The sequence below is a fragment of the Hippichthys cyanospilos genome, chromosome 21 (genome assembly GCF_059441005.1).
Source record: "Hippichthys cyanospilos isolate Australia breed blue-spotted pipefish chromosome 21, RoL_Hcya_1.0, whole genome shotgun sequence".
NCBI lineage: Eukaryota > Metazoa > Chordata > Actinopteri > Syngnathiformes > Syngnathidae > Hippichthys > Hippichthys cyanospilos.
The window spans coordinates 9341092-9363334 of record NC_142389.1 but is presented as its reverse complement, the minus strand read 5'-3'; the positions used below and the strand labels follow the sequence as shown (position 1 = coordinate 9363334).

General features: G+C 40.9%; 4 protein-coding genes across 4 annotated transcripts in view; all 4 read left to right on the top strand.

The window, feature by feature from the left end:
* Positions 1-2323: 2323 nt before the first annotated feature.
* Positions 2324-5481, top strand: LOC148406538 (homeobox protein Hox-A10-like). Its single transcript, XM_088404898.1, has 2 exons — positions 2324-3422; positions 4774-5481. The coding sequence occupies exons 1-2, from the start codon at positions 2579-2581 to the stop codon at positions 5046-5048; spliced, it is 1119 nt and encodes a 372-aa protein (XP_088261024.1). The 5' UTR covers positions 2324-2578; the 3' UTR covers positions 5049-5481.
* Positions 5482-8069: 2588 nt separating this feature from the next.
* Positions 8070-10101, top strand: hoxa9a (homeobox A9a). The gene is made up of 2 exons (XM_088404901.1): positions 8070-9147; positions 9428-10101. Exons 1-2 carry the CDS (start codon positions 8637-8639, stop codon positions 9667-9669), a joined length of 753 nt encoding a protein of 250 aa, XP_088261027.1. The 5' UTR covers positions 8070-8636; the 3' UTR covers positions 9670-10101.
* Positions 10102-16307: 6206 nt separating this feature from the next.
* Positions 16308-22243, top strand: part of hoxa3a (homeobox A3a) — a 28773-nt gene continuing 22837 nt past the window's right edge. Inside the window, exon 1 of the mRNA XM_088405746.1 lies at positions 16308-16451. The gene's annotated coding sequence lies outside the window, so the exon portion shown is untranslated. The remainder of the gene's footprint in view (positions 16452-22243) is intronic.
* hoxa5a (homeobox A5a) lies at positions 16328-21993 on the top strand. Its single transcript, XM_088405750.1, has 3 exons — positions 16328-16451; positions 19419-20379; positions 21144-21993. Exons 2-3 carry the CDS (start codon positions 19449-19451, stop codon positions 21389-21391), a joined length of 1179 nt encoding a protein of 392 aa, XP_088261876.1. The 5' UTR covers positions 16328-16451; positions 19419-19448; the 3' UTR covers positions 21392-21993.

Here is a 22243-nt window from a genome sequence, read left to right as displayed (position 1 = left end):
TCCGCTGGATGTAATAAAACGCCGCATTATTGTTCATCGCTGCACTCTGGACGAACATGATCCGACCCTGAGTACCTCGGCCACTATTATATGCTTGAGCCTGATCAAAGACAGCGGTCAGAGTAAACTGTTGAGAGGCTAAAATGGCCGGGCAGCTGCGAAAATGAAGATTTAATAGCTGCAATTAATAACTGCAGCGGAAAGATATCGATAGCTCCCCATCTTCTGCTCCACAACAGGCCCAAATTGTAAAATATACTGGACGCACGTAATTAATTGATGTATTTAGTTTCCCCCTGGCTCATATGTCCAAGAGACAGGACACGCAAGGAGAATATATGCCTTGAACCTATAGAGTTTGTCTTTTGTTGGCGTTATTCCCTTTATCGGCTGTGAAACATTATATATATATATATATATATATATATATATATATATATATATATATATATATATATATATATATATATATATATATATATATATATATATATATATATGTAAAGTACTTCCCCCATCCTTGCTTTGAAATGACCTGCATTCATATATCTACATGGAAAACATTCATTGATAATGTATTTGTAGTAATGTAGAAACATAGCAACGTTATATGCATACAGTATATGAATATATTGATGTTTTGTGTCTATATTATCCTGTGTGTACGATAATGTACGCATGTGTGTGTATATGTGTATATTTGAATGTGTATTTCTAATACACAAGTATATGCATTTGTAGGCTACTATATGAATAGAATACTTGTAAAAGACTACATATTTGCAGACGCCTATAATATATCGAACGATAACGTGCACGTAGTCACCCGTGCAATTTTACAAAGACGTGTAGTAAGTTTCATATTAAATTGCTTTGATCCGACTTTAATTTATCAGATACAACCTTGCATGTTCACTGCTTCCCAATTTGATGTAATTAATAAATATAATTCTATGAATATATATAAGAAAACTTGCACAATATGCATATACACGTATATGTATGTGAGTCTATCCGTACGTATATATGTATGTACATGTCTGTAACATTATATCTAGCCTCTTTGATTTAAAAACGATCATTAGATAATAAAAAAATGTAATTATCTGGATACATGTTAAATATTACATTCTCGCTCATGAGTCAACATGTTTTTCCGATATGTCGCAACGGAGCCCAAATACACACAAATATACACGTATAAGATCGATCTATACTGCTAAAAAGCACCAGTCCTTATCAATAACAAACGTGTTGCATGCATGACTTGTTATACAATAATAATAAAAAAAGTTATTATTAATCAAAATGTGATTTGATCTTGACCGCCGCCCTTGCATGTTTTCAACAAGCCCGCTTGGTGCTTTCAAGTCACCTGCTTGGGCCTGGTAATGGCAGAGCTAGGTGAGATTAACTTGAGCAATAAGAATGTACATGGCCAAGGACCCTGCAAGGAGGTTGCAAGCAAAGTTTTATTGTGGCCCTTACGGCCCCACATTGGAGCAACAAGATGAAGTGGACGTGCAAACGGCATGCTGTGTGGCGCACACACACACTTTGATCTTGCACAATTTCAGCACGGTACCTCGCTGTTTGCGTGGAGGCATAAGTATTAACACCGATTTATTAGGTTGTTCCAACAATAATAAATGACAAAGAAGCCACCTAAATATCATCGTTAAAACAATTGCGATTCACGCTGTAGGGGGAAAAAGCAAACTCTTTATTACAAAAAAGAATCATAAAAATATGCTTACAGCTATTATAACAAGTGAAGAATGACACCCTGCAAAAGGCAACGAATATTCTCACATAAACGAAGCTACAATTTATATTTGATCAGTTAAATGATAAAACCTGCTCCTCCCTTGTCTAATTCCTTAATAACAAGTTTATTGTGGTGACGAAATATAATTGTTAAAGTTCCGTTATGTAGCTTTTGCCAATGTGGGTTGATTTTTACGTCTGTTCAAATAAATCTGAGCTATAAAAAAACACAGGAGGTAGTATAAGGTCAAAAATGTGAAGTTTTTGTTTGATATCTCTCCAAATCCCCCCAGGCCATATTAGTGCAAACAAATTGGCTCTTCTTTTTTTTTCTTTCTTTTTTTGCGGAGAGGAAGAGCTCCTGCTGGCTGATGCAAGCCCCAACGGCGAATTTTAAACATTTTATTACCTTCCAAGTCCCGTGGTGACTTTGTTTTTTTACGTGTCTGTTTGGTGGGTTTCAAGCTGCCGTGCAAGTTCAGACATGATTTGACACATTCTGCAATGTAAGGATATATTTGTTTCGATACTTGTTATTTATTCTGACGGCATAACCATTCCAATTTCCGCCGACTTTCACAATGCGTCATGGAGAACGTTGATCCTTCTCAAGCTATAATGGTGCATTAAGGCGAGATGAAGGCATACACTGATGGCTGCACTCTCTTCGCCCTCGGCTGCGAGAGAGATGTCCTACGTAGGCTCCCAGTGGGCGGGACTTAGCCCCTTAGCGAGCTTCCCATTGGCCGCCCGGCGCGCACGCTAGAATGAGGGGCGCTCCTAATCATATCCAGCATGTTTTGCACAAGAAATGTCAGACAGAGGGGGCTACCTTCTCCCTTCGCCAAAATACTCGACAATAATGTCATGTTCGGACAGTCCATCAGGAAATGCCTTCTTGGTGGATTCTCTGATCAGCGGCAGGGCTGAGAACTGCGGAGGTCATTACACGGGAAGCAGCGCCGCGGCCGCCGCCGCCGCCGCCGAAGTGCCTTACGGACTACACAACTATGGATACTTCACAGGTATACCCAAGCGGGCTGATGTGGGTGCCCAAAATGTGGTGGGCGCTCCGGGTGCATACCTGTCCGGTATGGAGATGTGGATGGACGCGCAGAGGTCATGTCGCGTGGACCAAGAGCGTTCCGCGCAGGCTCCTCAGGTCACGCCCTGCTCCTTCCCGCAGAACATTAAGGAAGAGAGCACCTACTGCGTCTATGAGCAGTCAAAGTGCCCCAAAGGGTCTGGTGCCGAAGACCTGACGTACTCCAGGTTAGCTCCGGTCGGTTCGCTGAACGACAGCGGCCGAGGTGGCGCTGCTGGCGGAGGAGGCACCATTCCCATGCCGTGCTATTTCCGCTTGTCTCAAACCCACTCGCAGCCTCATAAACTTTACAACGCCGACGGCCCGCAGCCACCCTATTCTCATTTGGGCCCTGCGCACTCGGGCGCCTCTGCACGCTTCCACTCGCCACCGAGCTCCACTCAAGAAGGGACCGGGGACAATGAGGAACCCGTGTCCGTGGGGAACCCGGACCGGGAGACCCACGTCGCAGCCAGGCGGGATGATCCACGCGAGTCCACGGATGCGGAAGACTCGTCTGCTGACGAGACCGACGAGCAGGACAAGGAGAGGCCGGAGAAGGGCACCAAAGGTAGTCCATGCCTGTTTTCTTGCTCTACTGTTTGGATGCAAGCACCTGTTTAGCTTGATCACTCGATCAGTATAGACACGCCCTTGGAATACTTGCATTTGCTTGTCTAATACTGCAAGAATTTAAGCATTAGCCTTGTTTATAATTGCCAGCGGACATATGTATATATATATATATATATATATATATATATATATATATATATATATATATATATATATATATATATATATATATATATATATATATATATATATATATATATGGACAAAGTCATGTATATATTTGTATATCTCATGATTTGCGTTAAATGTATAACCTATACATGTTTTAATGGAGTATGCTAATTTTCTCAATTTAATAATCTACGGAATTTAATTATGCCCTATCGTTAACACAATCGTTGAACCGAATTGTTTCAATTTTGCTTTGTGGTAGCTCTGGCCACGCACGAGCACACGTGCACGGGCCCTGCATCATGCACGCGCCCACTGACGCGCCCGATATACAATGCACATTAGCATACACGCACACATACTAGTACATACTGACAGGGTGATACAAATAAAACACATACACACACACACACACACACACACACACACACACACACACACACACACACACATCAAGCACCACTAATGGAAATGCAAATGCACACACATCATGTTTAAAAAAATTGAAATACACACACACACACACACACGGAGAACCACACATTAGCTGCCATAAAAACACAGACACACAACCCTAACACGCACACATTGACTGGCACACATTGACATGCACACATACTCTGCCAAAAAAATACAAAGACACACACACACACACACCGACTATTCCACAACACACGAAAAGAAGTAATAATACATTCACTGAACGATCACTCAAACTCACTGACGTAAAAGTAGAAATAAGAAAACACCAACAAAAATTAACTCACGTGGACACATTACAAATGATGCACATTGACATACAAACGTAAGTAATGGCGTAATACTGACAAAAATATTGACATACACAAACCAAACACGTATTGAGGGAGAATACAAGCCCACATACACTCTTAGGCAAATACACAAAATTGCAAATAGGCAAACTCTAACTATAAAACTATAAAACAGAAAAAAATATCAAAACATTTTATTAGACCCACAAAATCAGCACACACACACACGCGCGCACACACACTAAGACACACTACAGGCAATAGGACAGAGAAGCAAAAATTCAAAAACACAACAGAAGAAAAATGCAACTACCCAGTCACATAAAACCAAAACCACATTATTACTTTACTTACAACCGCACATTTGCATTGCATGCTAAAATGTGTGCCGTCCCCTTTCAGGCGACAATAAAAGCGACAACGCGGCCAATTGGCTGACGGCGAAGAGCGGCCGGAAGAAGCGTTGCCCCTACACCAAGCACCAAACATTGGAGCTGGAGAAAGAGTTCCTCTTCAACATGTACCTGACTCGAGAGCGCCGCCTGGAGATCAGTAAAAGCGTACACCTGACTGACAGACAGGTCAAAATCTGGTTCCAGAACCGCAGGATGAAACTGAAGAAAATGACGCGAGAAAACAGGATCCGGGAGCTCACTTCCAACTACGGATTTTCATGATGAACGAGGTGATTAAAAAAAAAAAAACGTTGAAAAAGGGAAAGATTATTAGTCAGCCCCCTCTCTCTCTTTTCCCATGCCACCACGCCCCAACACACCCACCCATTTCACCCATTTCACATGTGGGCCATGGAACCTTGATTTCCTATGATTTGACGAAACATGTGGAATGTTTACGTCTTTTCTGCCGTATTATTGGCTAGTGTAGTCAATTTCACCCTGCACATTTCTTGTTTTTAATCCAAACAAAAATATTCGACCTCGATTTGCATGGAGTCATTTTAGGAATCACCGCGTAAAAATATTACTAATATTAATCCACCTGTGACCAAGTTCGATGTCGTCAGCAGGCCTCCTGTGTGTAAAATGTGCCAATCGAGCAACAGTCTTTAGTGGGGTTTCCACGAGGAAAAAATACGAGGCAAGACTTGTATATTTTTTGTGTACATACAGACGTTGTGTTTTTGTGTCATGCTGAATAAATTATCGCTCTGGCGCATTGTAGTAGCTGCTTGTATTTTTGCTCCCTCTCAATGTGTGTGTGTGTTTTGTGACCAAAATTCCCAAAACTTTTATTTGGACTGCAGTTTTAAGGCGAGGGGCAATTAGCATCGGAAATAATTAAGAAATGGGGCTCTGAGGCGTCTTAGCTGCATGCAGGCGGCTATTGTGAAGTTTTATGACTGGCTGCTATATGAGCTTTCTCCCTCTCCTCGAAGAGCTGCTTCAGTCGTGGGAGAGTCTTGCAAACGGAGACACGGCCCTGCTCTCTGCTTCTTTTTCATACACCCCGGATCCAATATTGCTCTTTTTAATTTGGGATTAACAGAATCCGGCACAGGGGTGACGCATGGGTAAGTGCGTTTAAACGTGTGGTCGTGTCGCGTGTGCGAGAGCAAGTGTGTATCCACTGCAAGTGTGATTCCGCTTTCATCGGTTCCGGTTGCTTTTGGTGTGATTGGGTTGATTATTTGCTAGTTTGGTGACGTGAGGCCCCGGATGGACTGTCGAGTGGTTTAGGTAGTTTCATGTTGTTGGGGTGCATTTTTCTAACTCTGCAACATGAAACTGTCTTAATTGCCCCAGTTATGGACTTCGACGCCGAATGGAGAGCAAATGTATTGAATAAGTCAAAATATATGAATAACGTGATCCGAATGACGTGACCTGATCCTCGAATGTATTGATTGAAGAAAGGCTCTTCAAACATCATTTTATTCCCAAACTATCATCACACCAATCGTATCGACAACCACTACTCATAATAATATGATATGTTGTTTTAAAAATAGCATTTTTTTTCATCCACGAGATGTATTGTCGCAGACGCCCCATGCAGACACAAGGCCTCGGTTACGACCACTGCAGTGGAGGGGAAGGGGAAGGTGAATGGGCCAACAGCGACCTCCGCGGGCAAACGAGACCGGATGCTTCCGCTGCGCAATATAGGCTCAGACAAAAGGAGGGGAAGGGGCTTTATGGCGAGGTTTAGATCCGCCAGACAGGCTGTTATCTAGCCAAGCAAACGAGCTGAATAGCCCCCGTGGTAAAGTTGGTGAAAAAAACACCCTGATTTAGGTTTACAGCCTGAGAGTCATTGCAATATAGTGGCGTGTTTTCCTCATCTGAGGCGTTGGTTGATGGTCTATTCTCAGAGCCCTTCCTGTCCACCCCCTCCTCCTCGTTTGATGTCTGTTTGCCAAACAATGTGCACCTATAAGGTGACAGTCCACACATGTACACTTTGCCCAGTTTTGTTTGTGTGCAATTGTCTGTTTAGCGCACATGCAAAAATACACACACTCGTGTGTGACACAAAAGCTTTAGCATTAGAGGCTTCATTCACTGCAGCGTTAACAAAACGCGTGAACTCAATTTTAAGGATATCAAAATTTAAATTGGGACGTATTATCTATATATTACCGTTTCCTGTCATGAAATTTTTAGTCCTGTATTGTCCTTATATTTAGATATAAGCGAAAAACAACTCAGCAAATCATTTGAGCAAACAACTTGTTTGCTTTGCTAACATTGTTGCCACGAATGTCAGTAATTTATTCATATAAAGTAGTTCCTTCTTGTTTTAGCTCCCTAAAATACAAACTATTTTATACTGCTATTTGAAATGCAGTCTATGTTCTTTTTAAATCAAAACTAGCATGCTTGAAATATTTGTGTCCAATTTACTTAGTAGCGTCATTTAATTTTCAAAGAAGCAAACCGCAGCCGCCACTTGCATATTTTTGCTGCATTTAAGTGTAAGGTTTCTCCGAGCTACTGTAACACTATTTGTTAAGCGTGAAATATGCACAGGCCCGTAGACGTGATAATAGCCTTGCCAACAATAAACAAGTCGAACGAATGGTTAAAGAGCACAAACCGCCATGGTTGTTGTTTACAAATCATTTGATTTGTGTTTACGCAGTTAATTGCGTGGTCAACGTTGTGTAATAGTTACGCTTTTATTTTAATTTGATACACGCGGTTCTTTCGGAATTTCTTAACACATCTAGCCGACGAAAGTGCTGCTATGAAACGCATGTATATTTATTTAATTTGATTTATTAAAAAAAATACAACGTGGGCAGGGTGAAAACAACATATTATAAGAAACCGTTCGTTAAAATTTGTAAAATAAATACTTCAAAATGTTTCTGAATTCGTTTGACTATTAACTATTGTAATATTTTGATTTTTTTCCCCCCTGGCTAAAAGCCTCGTCATATTTGCCGTACCGTGGCGCTACGTATTCGCTTGTCTGTGTATTTTTGCCGCAAGTGCAGCTCGTGTGGTGAATTGTAAGTTAGGAAAATGTTGTTAAAAGCAACCCCCAATCAACATTAAACTTAATGAGCATGTTTTATTTCCATACCACAACACGGGCACGCACACATTATTCAAATTGTAGGTTTGCAAACAACCACTTCAATGTTGCCGTTTTCCACGTTTAATCTCATTAAAACAGTATTGCGAAGCATATAAGAATTAGACGACGTTTGTAAGTATAGGTAAACGATCCGCTGTAACGTTTGTCTTATTTGTAGTTTTTAATCAAAATTCCTGCATGCCTTGAACTGTTTTAAACATTGTGTTTTGGTTAGCGGGGTGCTTACGTGGCCTATAAAAGAGCTCATAAAATGACCTTAGAAAATCGTGTGTCTTTAGCAGCAAGGCTTCAACATGAAGCAGCAGCGGCAGCAAAATTGAGCATTTGTTCTCTTTACGTCATTGTAATTTCATTCATATCTTATCCAATCTCTCAGATTTTATTCATTTATTCTTCTTTTCCCAACTCTGCTTGTTATTGGGGACTGTGCGCGTATTTAATGACCAGAGGGGATTGATTTATACTTTATTGTTCAGCCTGTATGATCACGTGCGCCTCGCCGTCCAATAGGCTGGCGGCGTGGCTCCCACATTACAACCCACTGTAGTTCTGCGAGGGGCCAACTTGCTACTTGATTTCTCCACATTGTTATTTTGTGAGGCTGTCTTTACTGCTTGTGTATGTGTGTGTGCGTGCTTTTTTTGTTGTTGTTGTTGCTGTATGGCTCTGCTGGCGTGCGTGTGAACGCGTAGTTTGCCGCCATGTCGACATCCGGAGCGGTGACTAGTTATTACGTCGATTCTCTCATTCTCCCCGAGAGCGAGGAGCTCTCCATGCCGAGATACCCCTCCGGGCCCGGGTACCAGCACGGCAGGCAGCACCCCCCTTCCATCAGTGAGCACGGCGAGCTCGGACCTTGCACCTTCACGTCCAAAGCTCCCGTGTTCGGCCCGTCGTGGAGCCACGTCCCCGCTCAGTTCCCGGGGACGGTCTCGTCGGTGTACCCCCACCCCTATGGGCACCCCCAAGGCCCGGTGGGGGCCGAGTCAGACGCCCGCTACCAGTCGTGGCTCCTCGAACCCATGTCCGGCTCGCTCGGATTACAGACGCCCCACCATTATGGAATCAAACCCGAAGCTGCCGGCTCGCACACGGCGCTGCTGCTGTCCGACTACGGCTCGGTGCCGTCAGCCGGGGAGAAGGAGGCTGCGCTAGCCGGCAGAGCAGGCGACGTGACCGGCGAAGGAGAAGAGAAACCGAACCTGGATCCGAGTAAGTCTCCTGCGTCTTTTTTCCCCTTCTTATAATGTCAAGTCAGGGGCGCGTGTCATTTCAGATGCCATTCTTAACATGCCATTTCCTTATGTGCCCCCCCTCGTCCCCACGCCCAACCTTTTCTTAACGGTCCCCATTAATTGGCAACCCTTGCAACCATGGCTATTTATTTATCTCAGCAGCTTTCGTCATCCATGTTTATGCGTTTTATGCATTTAGCCTCTGGTCCCATCCAAAAACCGCGTCCTCACCCCCCCTCCCTCCTCACTCTTTCCAGATAACCCCGTGTCCAACTGGCTCCACGCGAGTGCCACGAGAAAAAAACGCTGCCCCTACACAAAACACCAGATCCTGGAGCTGGAGAAAGAATTCCTCTTTAACACCTACCTGACCAGGGACCGTAGGTACGAGGTGGCCAGGCTCTTGAACCTCACGGAGAGACAGGTTAAAATCTGGTTCCAGAACCGCCGGATGAAGATGAAGAAGTTTAACAAAGATGGCGCGTCGAAAGATGAGTGACTGATGAGTCGAGGAGAAAAATCACATTGAGGCCAATGGCGTGCTTTTTTTTCCCCCCTCATGCGCTCTGCTGGAGCTTCTTGAAAAACTCGTTTTAGTGTTCCATATAGCAGAAACCATTGGGCTTAATTGTCTTGTATAAAAAGCATGTTAGGCTCGTTTGAAGCGACTACCTTTTTTATATTGCACAATTTTAATAGTGCCCCCCTACCCTATTTTGTTAGTTGCCCTTTTCATATGTATTTTATTTTTTACTTAGTATCTCGTTAAAGTGAATTATTTGGCCTGGTCTAGACTTGTTTGTGTTTGTGTTTGGATGTTCTCTGTTGTCTATTTCACAGTCACCTGAGCTAGTTTGTAAAATGTGTTGAATTTTGTTGTTCCTAGAATTATGACTGAGTTTAGTAAAAAAAAAAAAAAAAGGAAAAAAAACATAGGTGCTACATCTCAGAAACCTCCTAAAGTAGAATCAGAAGCTCTATGTTACATGACATGACTGACTACCTATGTGTTTATCAGCTACCTACAATAACCTAGTTTTCCTCTCATGGCAAATTATCGTAGAATTTCTTGATTGGTTTTAGCTAAGCCTGAATTTAATGATTTTGTTTAGTGAGGAGAAATTCAAAATAACAACACTGTAGGTTATAATTGATTACCTCTCGGTCAGCCGACCGTTCGAATTTTGGTTCTCAAAATGTAATTTGTACTTTATTTATTAAAATAAAACAAATTATATCTGCACAAATGTGGCTTAATCGACGCTGCCTTGTTGTTGTTTTTTCTCCGACGGCTAAAAATGGAAATTTGTTCAGAAGCCAAACAAATATGAGCATATCGTGTTGGACGTTACAGTACAGGATGGTGATGGCTCTATAGAGCCGTAAAAGACAATTACCGCTATAACATTTTATGGGGTGCAAAGCGCTGCGAGGCAAGAGGACACAAAACAAGAAAAAGACATGGAGGGCTTGGAAACACAGCTAGCATTTCTTTTTTTTTTAAATAAGAAAATGAAAATGCATTTGGCGGAGTAAATCAGGATATTTGGAGTATTCGTCATTGAGAGGCTTTCTAAAACACGACCTCCTCCAAGGCATGGTTGAACTCTGTACCGAAGAGAATTTGTTTTGGCACGTTTTGATCTGCCCACGCATTTTTTTTTCTTGCTCTCAAAATCCGCGTGGTAGTCCCATTCAAAGCAGAAAATATCACATTATTCTGAGGCGCATTTGAAGCCGGAGACTCGAGTGTGTTGTGACGCGCTTCGGGGGGACGCAGATGGACCCAAACTTCAAAGACTCGCCAAGAGACAGCGCAATAAACCGCCTGGTCTCCTATACTGTCTGGCATTCCACTTTTAATGGCTTTATGGCCGTCCAGACACAATTAGGCTGTTTCCAGAATGGCAGCCATTTGTTTTTTCTTCTCTTTGGTTCTGGACAAAAGGCCGAGCGGAAATGATCAGCTTTATTGGACTCTTCCCAACGGGGACGCGCTTGCACGACTCACGGTCATTTGGACGCAGCCTTTGTTTCTACCTGGGAACCTTCCGCCCTCTGCACCCTCGTTGCACATACAGCGTCGAGACTCCCATAAACACGCGCGCTACCTTAGTATGCAGAGTACATATCGTTGTCATTTTCTCGTCAATATCAATATTGCGATTTACTATTCGATTATTTTTCCCCCCTCAAGTTTCTTTTCCCATGTGTTTTTGTATGTAAAACACGAAACGAAAATACATCCATGATGGGATTTGTGTCAGAAGGTGACAAACATATTTTTTTTCAATCTCATTTATTGGCATGAGCTAACTTATGATTGTGCTAATAAATTTGCATACCCTGGCAGAATTTCTGGCATTTATTTTGTGAAGATATGACTGATGACTGAATGGGGACCATCTTGTTGTTTTCTTTATTGCTATGTTTAACGTTTGTACCCTTATTTTAATCTAATTAAAACAAATGTAAGCATGCTTCGTGTGACTAATCGTTTTCTTCAAAATTCTCCCAGGGTATGTTAATATATTAGGAAAATCACCAACTAGAATCTAACCAGATCAACTCTCGACAATATAAAATTCAACACAAATATAATTGACTGATTTATGCAATACAGCTGTAGACGAAAAAAAAACGAACCAAGTTGTGCATTGTCTTTCTCATCCTTCTCCAGTGGGTGGCGACACTGATCCACGGCAGCCTTTTCTAACACGTCCGCATTAATGAACCTGCTGCGGTTGCGGCGGTGGGCGAAATTCTCTAGTAACATTTTTAAGAGTCCAGCCAAACAATTTCACACCTTTTTAACAGTCTGCACATGCACCAGCCAAACACTTGACTGCGCTTAAGAGGAATCAGCACGCGCAGGGTCAGGAACTGCTGCAACTCTCATGGGCGCATGCAGTTGTTCATGTATTTGTAATTATGTTTTACATTTCACGGTCGTGATTGAAAAAAAATAAGGTACTTTTGTAATCGTTATAAATATAACACCGTAAAAAGGCGGCTGTCTATATTTTTATATTTATTGGTGGATTACTGGACGTTCATCATTACGTCTCACGACAATCCGAGACTGTTTAGACTATTAAAACACATGTAAGGTTGAAAATATATCGCTTTAAATATAATGTATCTACTGAAGTTTATTATAAAATAACAATGACAAAAATACTATCAGAGTATTAAAAATAATCTTTAGGGCTTTATTCCTACCGGTAGTTGTCTTTGGGGCGTCTTTCAATGTGGCTATACCTTTTTTTTGGATACATTATTTAATATACAATAACTGTGATTTTAATTTTGTGCTCTCGATCATTCTTCTCTGAAACGAACCATTAGGAATGTGCGGTAAATCGTATTATAATTTAATATAAGTATACATGTATGAGTGTGTATAGATGCGTGTACGTTTGAATGTCCCTGTGTGTCTGTGTGTGTGTGTGTGTGTGTATGTGTGCGTGCACGCTTGTGTGCATGTATGTATGTATACACTTATGCATTCACACATACGTGTATTTAAAGTGTACGTATATATTTGTGTGTGTTTGTAAATACACAGTCTATCCATCTATCTATCTATCTATCTATCTATCTATCTATCTATCTATCTATCTATCTATCTATCTATCTATCTATCTATCTATCTATCTATCTATCTATCTATCTATCTATCTATCTATCTATCTATCTATCTATCTATCTATCTATCTATCTATCTATCTGTATATTTACGTATTTCAATTATATATGTATACAAATATGTGTATAGACGTCTGCGTACATAAGTGTATGTGTACATATAGGTGTGTATATGGTAAAAAACCCCACACACACCTATATATATATATATATATATATATATATATATATATATATATATATATATATATATATATATATATATATATATATATATATATATATATATATATATATATATATATATATATATATATATAAAGCATCATATTGGCGATACACTAAATAGGCATTGTTTAAAAAATTGGTTTTTCAAAGAAGGCAAATTGTGGAGTAAAAAAAATCTGCTTGCTTTGTATTGCTAACTAACATCATTGCCATATTAGTCAGTTTAAATACGATACGTTTCCAATTTAAATTAATAGTTTAGCTTCCCCTCAAAGGGTTTTTGTGTTACAGTGGTTGGATGATTCCTAATAGACGATTAAGATATTTTACAGATTTTTTTACAGATGCATTCTTAAAACTTGTGTTCAAGTTTGTGCATATATTCACTCAAGTTCTCAGTGATGGGCCGCTTTAATGTGATGCGTTTCATGTTTATGAGCAAGAAGCGTTAATCTCACTGTGCAACCTGCGCCATGATAGATTTCATATCTGCCTCCCGATTGGCTGAAAATGGGCAGGCCAGCGTCACGTGACGGATTTCCTGGGTGCACGGTCAAAATGGTGTTTGGTGTAAATCTAGGCCGTATTGCTGTCATATATCACACAACCTCGTAAAAACGACACTGAGGATTCTGGCCCAACAAATCAGACAGGAAGAAAATATGATTTCTTATTATGTGGATGGGCTTCTTGGTAAATATACGGCGGTGTGGAGGTAATCTCTTTTCAAACACAGCCGTGCAATTTGCAGTGCAGTCCGGTGGAAGTGGCTCTGCTAGAGATCTTGTGTTTGACCGGTTCCGTCTGGAGTCCCGGCCCAAGTCCAGCCCAGGCCCCACGGCCAGAGGCGGGACTCCCATGCAAGCCTGCAGCCCGTTTGCTCGCCGACAGCTGCTCCCATCCGGCCCCGGCAACCAACAACACCGGATGATGCAAACAGCAGGTACGTGCTACTGACTCCAAGTGTGACTTTTTTTTTTTTCTTCCCTCAACACAAGGATACTTAGCCTAACCATTGGCGTTTCAATTAATTTCGCCAAGCCACTGGTGTTGCAAGGGAGGAATCGTAAAAGTTTTACTGCGCAACTAATGAGTTTTGCAGCCATAAATTCATTTGGTCAGCGCCTCTGTGTTCAGCACCAATAGACCTTGCCGTTGGGGGGTTTTCTCTGCACTCCTATTACTCTCATAGCCTCTTATCCCCTTTGTGGTTGTAAAAAAAGTGACCTTTTGTGTAAATCGCTCTCCTGCACTCCCAAGCTAGACTTTTCTAATTGGGCCTGCACTCTGCGGAGAAAGATTTTTTTCCCAACGCGTTTCATTCGATGTCCATTCAATAAGCGCTATATTGACAGTTGAATGGCAGCCAGGTGGATTTACATTGCAATGGTGAAAACTGCTTTTTTTTTCCTGAGATGGATTAAACAATAATGGAATATTTACAACAAAATATACATTTATAAATTAACTGTAAAATGACAAAAGCTTAATTCTGAATGCGTTTTTTCTAAAATGCTTTATTGTTTACAATATTCAGCACATCTTTCACATTATATCTGTAAACACTGCAATACGATTCCACACAGGAAATAAGTTTTCTGTTTACATGGAGATTTTTTGCACCTTCCGCCTGCCAGAGAGACGAATGAAAATCTGACATTAGGAGAGCTGGATGTAAGAATCAGACTAACTTGATATCTTCCGATGGATGAGCATAGGAGGCAAGACACTGGAACAGACACACACAAACAATAATCTGATTCATAATAGAAAGTACGATATAATATAATACAATCACTTAATTGTATTATATCACTTAATTGTATTATATTATCATTGCATCATTATCATTGCGCAAGGTTGTACAATAAAATTAGGAACGCCGCTCCAATTGGTGCATATTAATAATATGGACACAAATAATATTTGATAAAGAATAAATAGAATAAAATACATTTTAAAATAAAAAAAATATTAAAATTATATAAATTGATCACACACACACTATATATATATATATATATATATATATATATATATATATATATATATATATATATATATATATATATATATATATATATATATATATATATATATATATATATATATATATATATATATATATATATATATATATATATATATACATTTCAAACACATTATACCCAAAGCTCCTTTCAGAGATTCCAGTAATGTTTTTTAAACCCTAAGACGCAAATGCTTTGGTCTCACATTAAACATTAAACATCCTGTTTTCAAGAAACTAGACAAATTCAATATATCAATACATCCCCATTTAGAAACTCACTAAACATGCACACATAAAATACTGATTAGACTCACCAATCGATATACACACACACACACACACACACACACACACACACACACACACACACACACACACGCGCGCGCTTCGTAAATGTGCCAAAGTTTTACACCGAACGAGGAAATTTCTTATCACAAAATAATGTCACACCAAATTAAATATACAACTATGACTTTGACAAATCATCGATTTATTATTATACAACCCACTACCACAATAACGATATTTGATGTTATTATCAGTGTTCTTTTATCAGGGCTCTGTTATATTTGGCCATACATTTTAAAAATTTAAATAGAATAATATTATAATATAACAAAGTTATATTGCTACAATCATCACATAGCTGGACATTATTCACGCCCTGGCTGACTTTGTAATTGTAACAATAAAAATATAATATCGCTTTAATCTATTTAAATATTTCAACGAAACTATACGCTTAAAAATGTATCCGCGAGTAAGGCTGATATTTGACTTAAGGGAATGTGGACTATGAAGATGCGAGACGGGGCACGCTGCACCAGAAGGAGAATTTACTGTTGAACTCTGCGTTGCCTCTTTCCTCTCTAAGATGGCGCCTGCTGTTGACCTGCCTCCCTCCTCCTCTCCTCCTTTGTACATCCCCCACCTCCGTCTTCTCCTCTCTCTCTCTCTCCCTCCCTCCCTTCTTTCTCCAGCACCGGCCCATAAATCCGTTGTTGTTTATGAAAATTTACAACATGGCAATCCGGCTTTACGAGCCACCTCGGCCTCTCATTGGCCGCGGCTCGTCACGTGGTCGGGAGCAGTGAACATGAACTTTTTATATATAATTTCCAATCGAGGAATAGAACAGCCTTTCATTAAACAGGCTCCGGCTCCCACACGGATGGTTTCACCGCCGCCCTTCTTTAAGTCTCAACCTCTCACGTCTTTTTTTTCATGTTTCCTTTTTAGAGGATTTCAAGCCACAAAACGTCATTTTAGACGTGACTGGATGCTTTTGGCAAGATGTGTGCAAAGAGTCCCGGTGCGTCACTGAGTCCCACAGGACCTCCTGTCAAGTCTTGTCATGGAAGAAAACATAAAAGGTAAGACAGCGCTAGTATTTACACTATGTGAGCTTTAATAGAATAGCAATGGTCATAGTGATGCAATATCTGTGATACCAGTAATGATCGATGCTTTCCTGATCATTAAAAAAATCACCCAGCTGCCACGATATGAATGTCCCCTACACTCGTTCGTGCTTTGCATCCCTTTGCGTGTGTTTATTTGTTGTTGACTTTAAACTGGGCTGGGCTTCAGTCGGTGTTGTGGATGGTTTGGGAGAAGCGAAGAGGGCGTGTTTGTCGCCCTCTTGTGGCTGCTTGGTATAGACACGCGGTAGCAGCGCCTGTCTCAAAATGTCGGACGGGCAAAGATTGGTGCGTTGACCTCTATTGCGGTGGAAATATGTGTTTGAAGTTTGGGGCGCTACGGGGGTGCGCGTGCGTGGTCACAATGAATCTTACATCTTACAAGTTTTTTTTTTTTTTTTTGCATACGACCCAGATGGTGTCGAATGCTTGACTGTTGACTCATATCACGACCATCTTTAACGTACAAGGAATTTCTCTGATCGTAATACATTAATAAAGTGCAATGTTTTTCTTTTTGTTGTATTTGCTTCCAAGTCGATTTAATTTGCACTATGAGCATGTAAAATGTACGTAATTTCAAGATTTAATTCTAATTGTAAATCAAACTCTTCACATTCTTTAATTTTTGCAATTGTGTGCTGATAATTTAACGATTTACGACGATTAAAATAAAATCTTATTTTGATGTTTTTTTTTGCAAAACATGTTAGTGTGTGAGGATCCTGCAGAGTGCACTGCCGCCCTATTATTGCTTCGCCCCTTCACGACCACCACTCCTTTTTTTTTTTTTTTCATGCATGCCCCCTTTTTAGCTCCTGGGTGTGTCCTTGTCTCGACTTGGGGGGAAATGGTTTCGTGGGAACTTTGCTGCCATTGGCCCGTCATAAATCAGCTGTTGTAGGAAACACATGCACACACTTCAATGTCCTTCTCGTACGACGAATCAACGTCTTACAAAATAGGGGAGCTACAGTATAACATTTTATACGAGAGCACATAGTATGTTTTTTTGTTTTTGTTTTTTTTTATATTTTGGGCCTGTGCACATGCAAAGCAAATAGTTGCTCCGGGGTGTGGAAGCGTGAACCCAAAAGTCACTTCACAAGCTCACAAAGAGGCAAGGGGTGCCATAAAAATTCCACAAGTGTGCATGTGACCAAACGGAGCTACCGTCATGCTTTTTATTTAGTTTCCTGCCTGGACGCTTTTTGGCGGTGTTGTATTTCCCTGCAGTTCAGATATTTAGGACCTTGAGATGGACACAATAGATTATGGAGCATTCTGTGTATAGCTAAACAGCTGCTTATATCGTTTTAGGTCATTTTTTTTACAACCTCGATCGTATTACTACATTTGCCCATCAAGTTTCGCTGAAAAGTAAAAACTGTAGCGTGTCTGTTGATGTCTTTCTCTTTGATTCGTCAAGTTTGTGTCTCTATAGTGTATTTTAAGATGTTTCGACTGTTTTAAAGTGCATTCACCGTTTGTAAATGGTCCTGTCTTTAATTCTCTCTGCAAAACGAGATTCGCTTTGGGACAATAAATTATACTGAACACAACTCAGGAAGGTAGCCATAGGAAACTTTTTTTTTTCTCTCCAAAACGGCCTTTATCGTTTATTTATTATTTATCGTTTATCGTATTGAATTTTAAGTATTGAACGCTGTAAGTTTTATGTATATAGAAGATAAAACAAAATAGGCAATACGTAGTTTAAAAGTTGATTGTGTGCGTGTGTGTGTGTGCGTGTGTGTGTGTGTGTGTGTGTGTGTGTGTGTGTGTTCAGTAGTTAGAAATTTGGAAACGCCTTGTGAACGCATTTTTTTCCTTGTTTCAACATGTGAATACTTACATTTTCGGCATTATGAAGACATGTCTATGGAATGATTTGGTATAGACACTTTTTTGGCGAGATAACAGCTTTGCACATCTTTTCTAGCCAATTTTGTCAGTCAGCTTTATGATGTGGATGGTGCTGTACGATTTGGACTTGGAATGTCTTTCAAATTGACAGCTCTGCATTTTCAAGAGTTAATAGCCTGAATTTCTTGACCTCTTAACGTTTTCAAGTCTGAAAGTATTGACGAACTTTCACCTGGTATTTTATTTACTATTATACATTTAATTTAAATTGGGTGTGTGTTCATAGTGCACCGCAAGTGTATACTATATGTGAATACATATATTTTAATATATTTATGAATGTGTGTATATACACACGTGTGTATATGTTTGTAGGCATGTATACAGTATGTTTATATATATATATATATATATATATATATATATATATATATATATATATACGTAAATTATATATGTATATGAGTATAGATCACATACTCTTTATAAATACATTGATCAATTTCACATAATTACGTCAAATGCCTATTCAAATTACTTTTGTTTTTTATAGCATGAATTTTTTTGGCCTAAAGTTCCAAATGATTATTATACACGTTATTCATACTCAGACTGGAATTGTTTGCCCTCACGCATGCTTTCATATTAAATAACAATCCAATCAGGATAAAACAGTGTAAAATGTGATTTCATGAACGCGTGAAATACATATCCGGTTACACAATGCAAGTTGTACACCCCCCAATTGCGTATTATGGACATGTTTGAGTTGTCCTCTTTCCCCAAACATTTATTCATTAGTGTGCCCCATAGACGCCTACCAGAAACGTTTTACGATCATGCAGATGAGTGCAAACTCTAGATAGAATGGCTTTTATTCCATTAAATGCCCAATTTGCGCTCGTCGCCTTGCTAACGCGCACACCAGGTTTGTGATGGGTGCGCTCGAGCCTCTGGCTGCAGAAATTGCGCTCCCAGCACGCCTCCTCGCCTGGCATTGTTTCGCCGGCGTTTTTTGCCGCAATGCTCGTTAACCTCCGAATGACCCCGCAGGCGGCGTCAGTGCAACAGTTGCGCCAGAGGATGGCGCACCTCGACAAGGCAAAGTTCGCCCTGAGCCAGCGAGTCCTCCTCATCCCCACCCCGCGCGAGTTTACCTCCGGAGGTCACCGAGCAGGATTTACGACTGGTCAACAAAAGCACGTGATACTCCGCCGTACCCCATATTTGGGTGCCTACGTAGGAGAGAATCAAGTCCATGGCCCACTCATTTCCATAATTCATCATAAATTGTGCAAGGCTGCTATAGGACGCGCTAAAGCACAAGAGCCACAAATCAAGCAGGCTTTTGCTTTTATGCTTTTCTCCTCTTGCAATCACAACAATCATCCAGCAGCGATACGCAGCGAGTGGCGGAATTGTCAACAAATGAGCTCCTATTTTGTGAACTCATTTTGCGGTCGCTATCCCAATGGCGCGGACTTCCAGTTACATAATTATGGAGAGCATAGTTCGGCCGACGAGCAATACCGAGACGCCAACGCCATGCACTCGGGCAGGTACGGCTATGGCTACAACGGAATGGACCTGAGCGTCGGCCGGACCGCCACCGGACACTTTGTGGCCAGCGAGCGGACTGCCGCCTTTTCCCCGAGCCACTCGGCGGCCGCCACCGCCACCCCCGCGGCGGAGCCGGTCAGGTACACGCAGTCGGTCGCCAGCAGCTCCTCCAACTCGGTTCTGTCCCCCGCGGCTGACCCCATCCCCAACCCCTGCCCGTCCTCGGTGGCCGCCTCCACGCAGGTCAGCGAGTCTCGGACCCAGCACCGAGCCGTGAAAAACTCACTGCCCAGCCCGTGCTCGGGATCTGGCGGGGGCACTATGCTGCACGGCAAAGGCTCCCCCCTGGACGAGGAAAAACCCGCGGGGAGTGCGCCCGGGACGCCACAGAACGCCAGCGACCCGGCCCAGCCTCAGATATATCCGTGGATGAGAAAATTGCACATAAGTCACGGTAAACTTGAGTTTCTCTTTGGGTTTATTAGCCAGGGGCTGTGTTGCTCACCTTATTCGTGTTGTCATATATGTGGCCAATATAGAAAAGTCGATTCAGGTGACTTTTAATCTCACAGGCTAAAGTAAAAATGTGACTCACTTTTATCTAAATTGAGTGCATATACACACAAGTCACATTTCAAAATTCTGTAGGTTCAAGTTTAATTTGAGTTATGTATTTTTTAATAATCACAGAAGGAGACCAACTTCTTATTTGGTTTGAGTTGATTTAAAAACGCGCAATACGTGAACGAAATTTAAGTTGATGCATACATGTTTTGACTAAGGCAATTTATAAACATTATAAGCGACAATGATTAACAACAAAATACAGGTTAGTTCCACGTGCTCGTGTACGTGTAAAATACCGTCAAAATGGACTATTTTATACAAAGAATAAAAGGACGTGACTTATGATAAAATAAGAGTCGTGACGTCACGCCACTTCCCTAAATGTTGCTAATTTTATTGATACTGTACTTATCCAACCCCTCATTGGAATTAGGCAGTAATTTTTACGCTATATTTTCCTCTAAAAGTATGACAATTTTACAAGTAAAAGTTACCCCTTGGATGATTAATATATTCATATAGTTTGCTGTGTTTAGAGTGGGACCAAATATAATCTTTTAAGAGTCAAATATACTCTAGAAATGTTCTACACTATCCCAAAAAGCGTTCCAGGTGATTTAACGCCCATCTCTTATTCCCCCTCGATACCAGACTTGTCCGGGCCAGAGGGCAAGCGAGCCCGAACCGCTTACACCCGCTACCAGACCCTGGAGCTGGAAAAAGAGTTCCACTTCAACCGCTACCTGACCCGCAGGCGGCGGATCGAAATCGCACACGCCTTGTGCCTCTCGGAGAGACAAATCAAAATCTGGTTCCAGAACCGCAGGATGAAGTGGAAGAAGGACAACAAGCTGAAGAGCATGAGCATGGCTGCGGGCGCGGGGGGGTATAGGCCTTGATTATGCCCCCTCTCCTCCACAACTCATCGTCACCCCTGATAAGGAGTGAGACAAAAATAAAAGTTATGTCATATCCACTCTTGGGGGTTGCAGAGACACGGCTCCACCATGCAGGACCATTATATCCAAATTTATTTTCACGTAGTGGTCAAATACGCCGTCTTAAATGTACAGATCTGTTTAGATTAGCAAAACGACTAAATAAATGTTGCTTTAAATTATTTCTTGTTCAGAAGGAAAAAAAGAAGGGAGAAAATGCTACCTATTAACCAGCGAATGCACTTCAAGTCACAGCTTGTTTAGCTCAATTTTCTGTGTATCTCCAGTATATTATGTGTATTGTATTTATTTGTGTGGTGTAAATTGCGATAAAGGCCTCCCAAAGTCTGCAAAGTGATGTTTGTACAGTATATGCGCATTGTATTTTGAATTGTTTTTTTTTTTTTTTGTTTTGCATTAAGGCTTTCCAAAAATTGTTACTTTTTGTGTATTAACCCACGTGGTGTCCATTTTTTTGTAAATGTTTAAAAAAAAGACTGGAAGTTACTGAAAAGACATTGTTGCTGTTAATCATGATAATTATAATAAACTTTCTACTGGAACTGCAAGCGGCACGTTATTTTATGTATATTTATTAAATCTCAAAAGTTTGAAACGAATCTTTTTTTTTTTTTGGTGTTGACTCACCTTGCTGGCGTTTGTTCCTCCTCAGCCCACACCAAAGTGTCTTTTTGCACCTCTCGACGCATCAGCTTGACTTTTCAAGCTGTAAACTTTATTAGGCCCCTTTCTGGCTCTTCGACATTTGGGTGCTAAATGAACGGGGGGTTTTGTCTATGAATTAGATCGTAA

Bases quoted from the DNA above. Each gene is read 5' to 3' on its own strand.
- LOC148406538 (XM_088404898.1), top strand. From the start codon at position 2,579: ATGTCAGACAGAGGGGGCTACCTTCTCCCTTCGCCAAAATACTCGACA. The intron at 3,423-4,773 runs GTAGTCCATGCC...GTCCCCTTTCAG, and splicing joins GCCGGAGAAGGGCACCAAAG to GCGACAATAAAAGCGACAAC.
- hoxa9a (XM_088404901.1), top strand. From the start codon at position 8,637: ATGTCGACATCCGGAGCGGTGACTAGTTATTACGTCGATTCTCTCATT. The intron at 9,148-9,427 runs GTAAGTCTCCTG...CACTCTTTCCAG, and splicing joins GAAACCGAACCTGGATCCGA to ATAACCCCGTGTCCAACTGG.
- hoxa5a (XM_088405750.1), top strand. From the start codon at position 19,449: ATGGCGCACCTCGACAAGGCAAAGTTCGCCCTGAGCCAGCGAGTCCTC. The intron at 20,380-21,143 runs GTAAACTTGAGT...CCTCGATACCAG, and splicing joins AAAATTGCACATAAGTCACG to ACTTGTCCGGGCCAGAGGGC.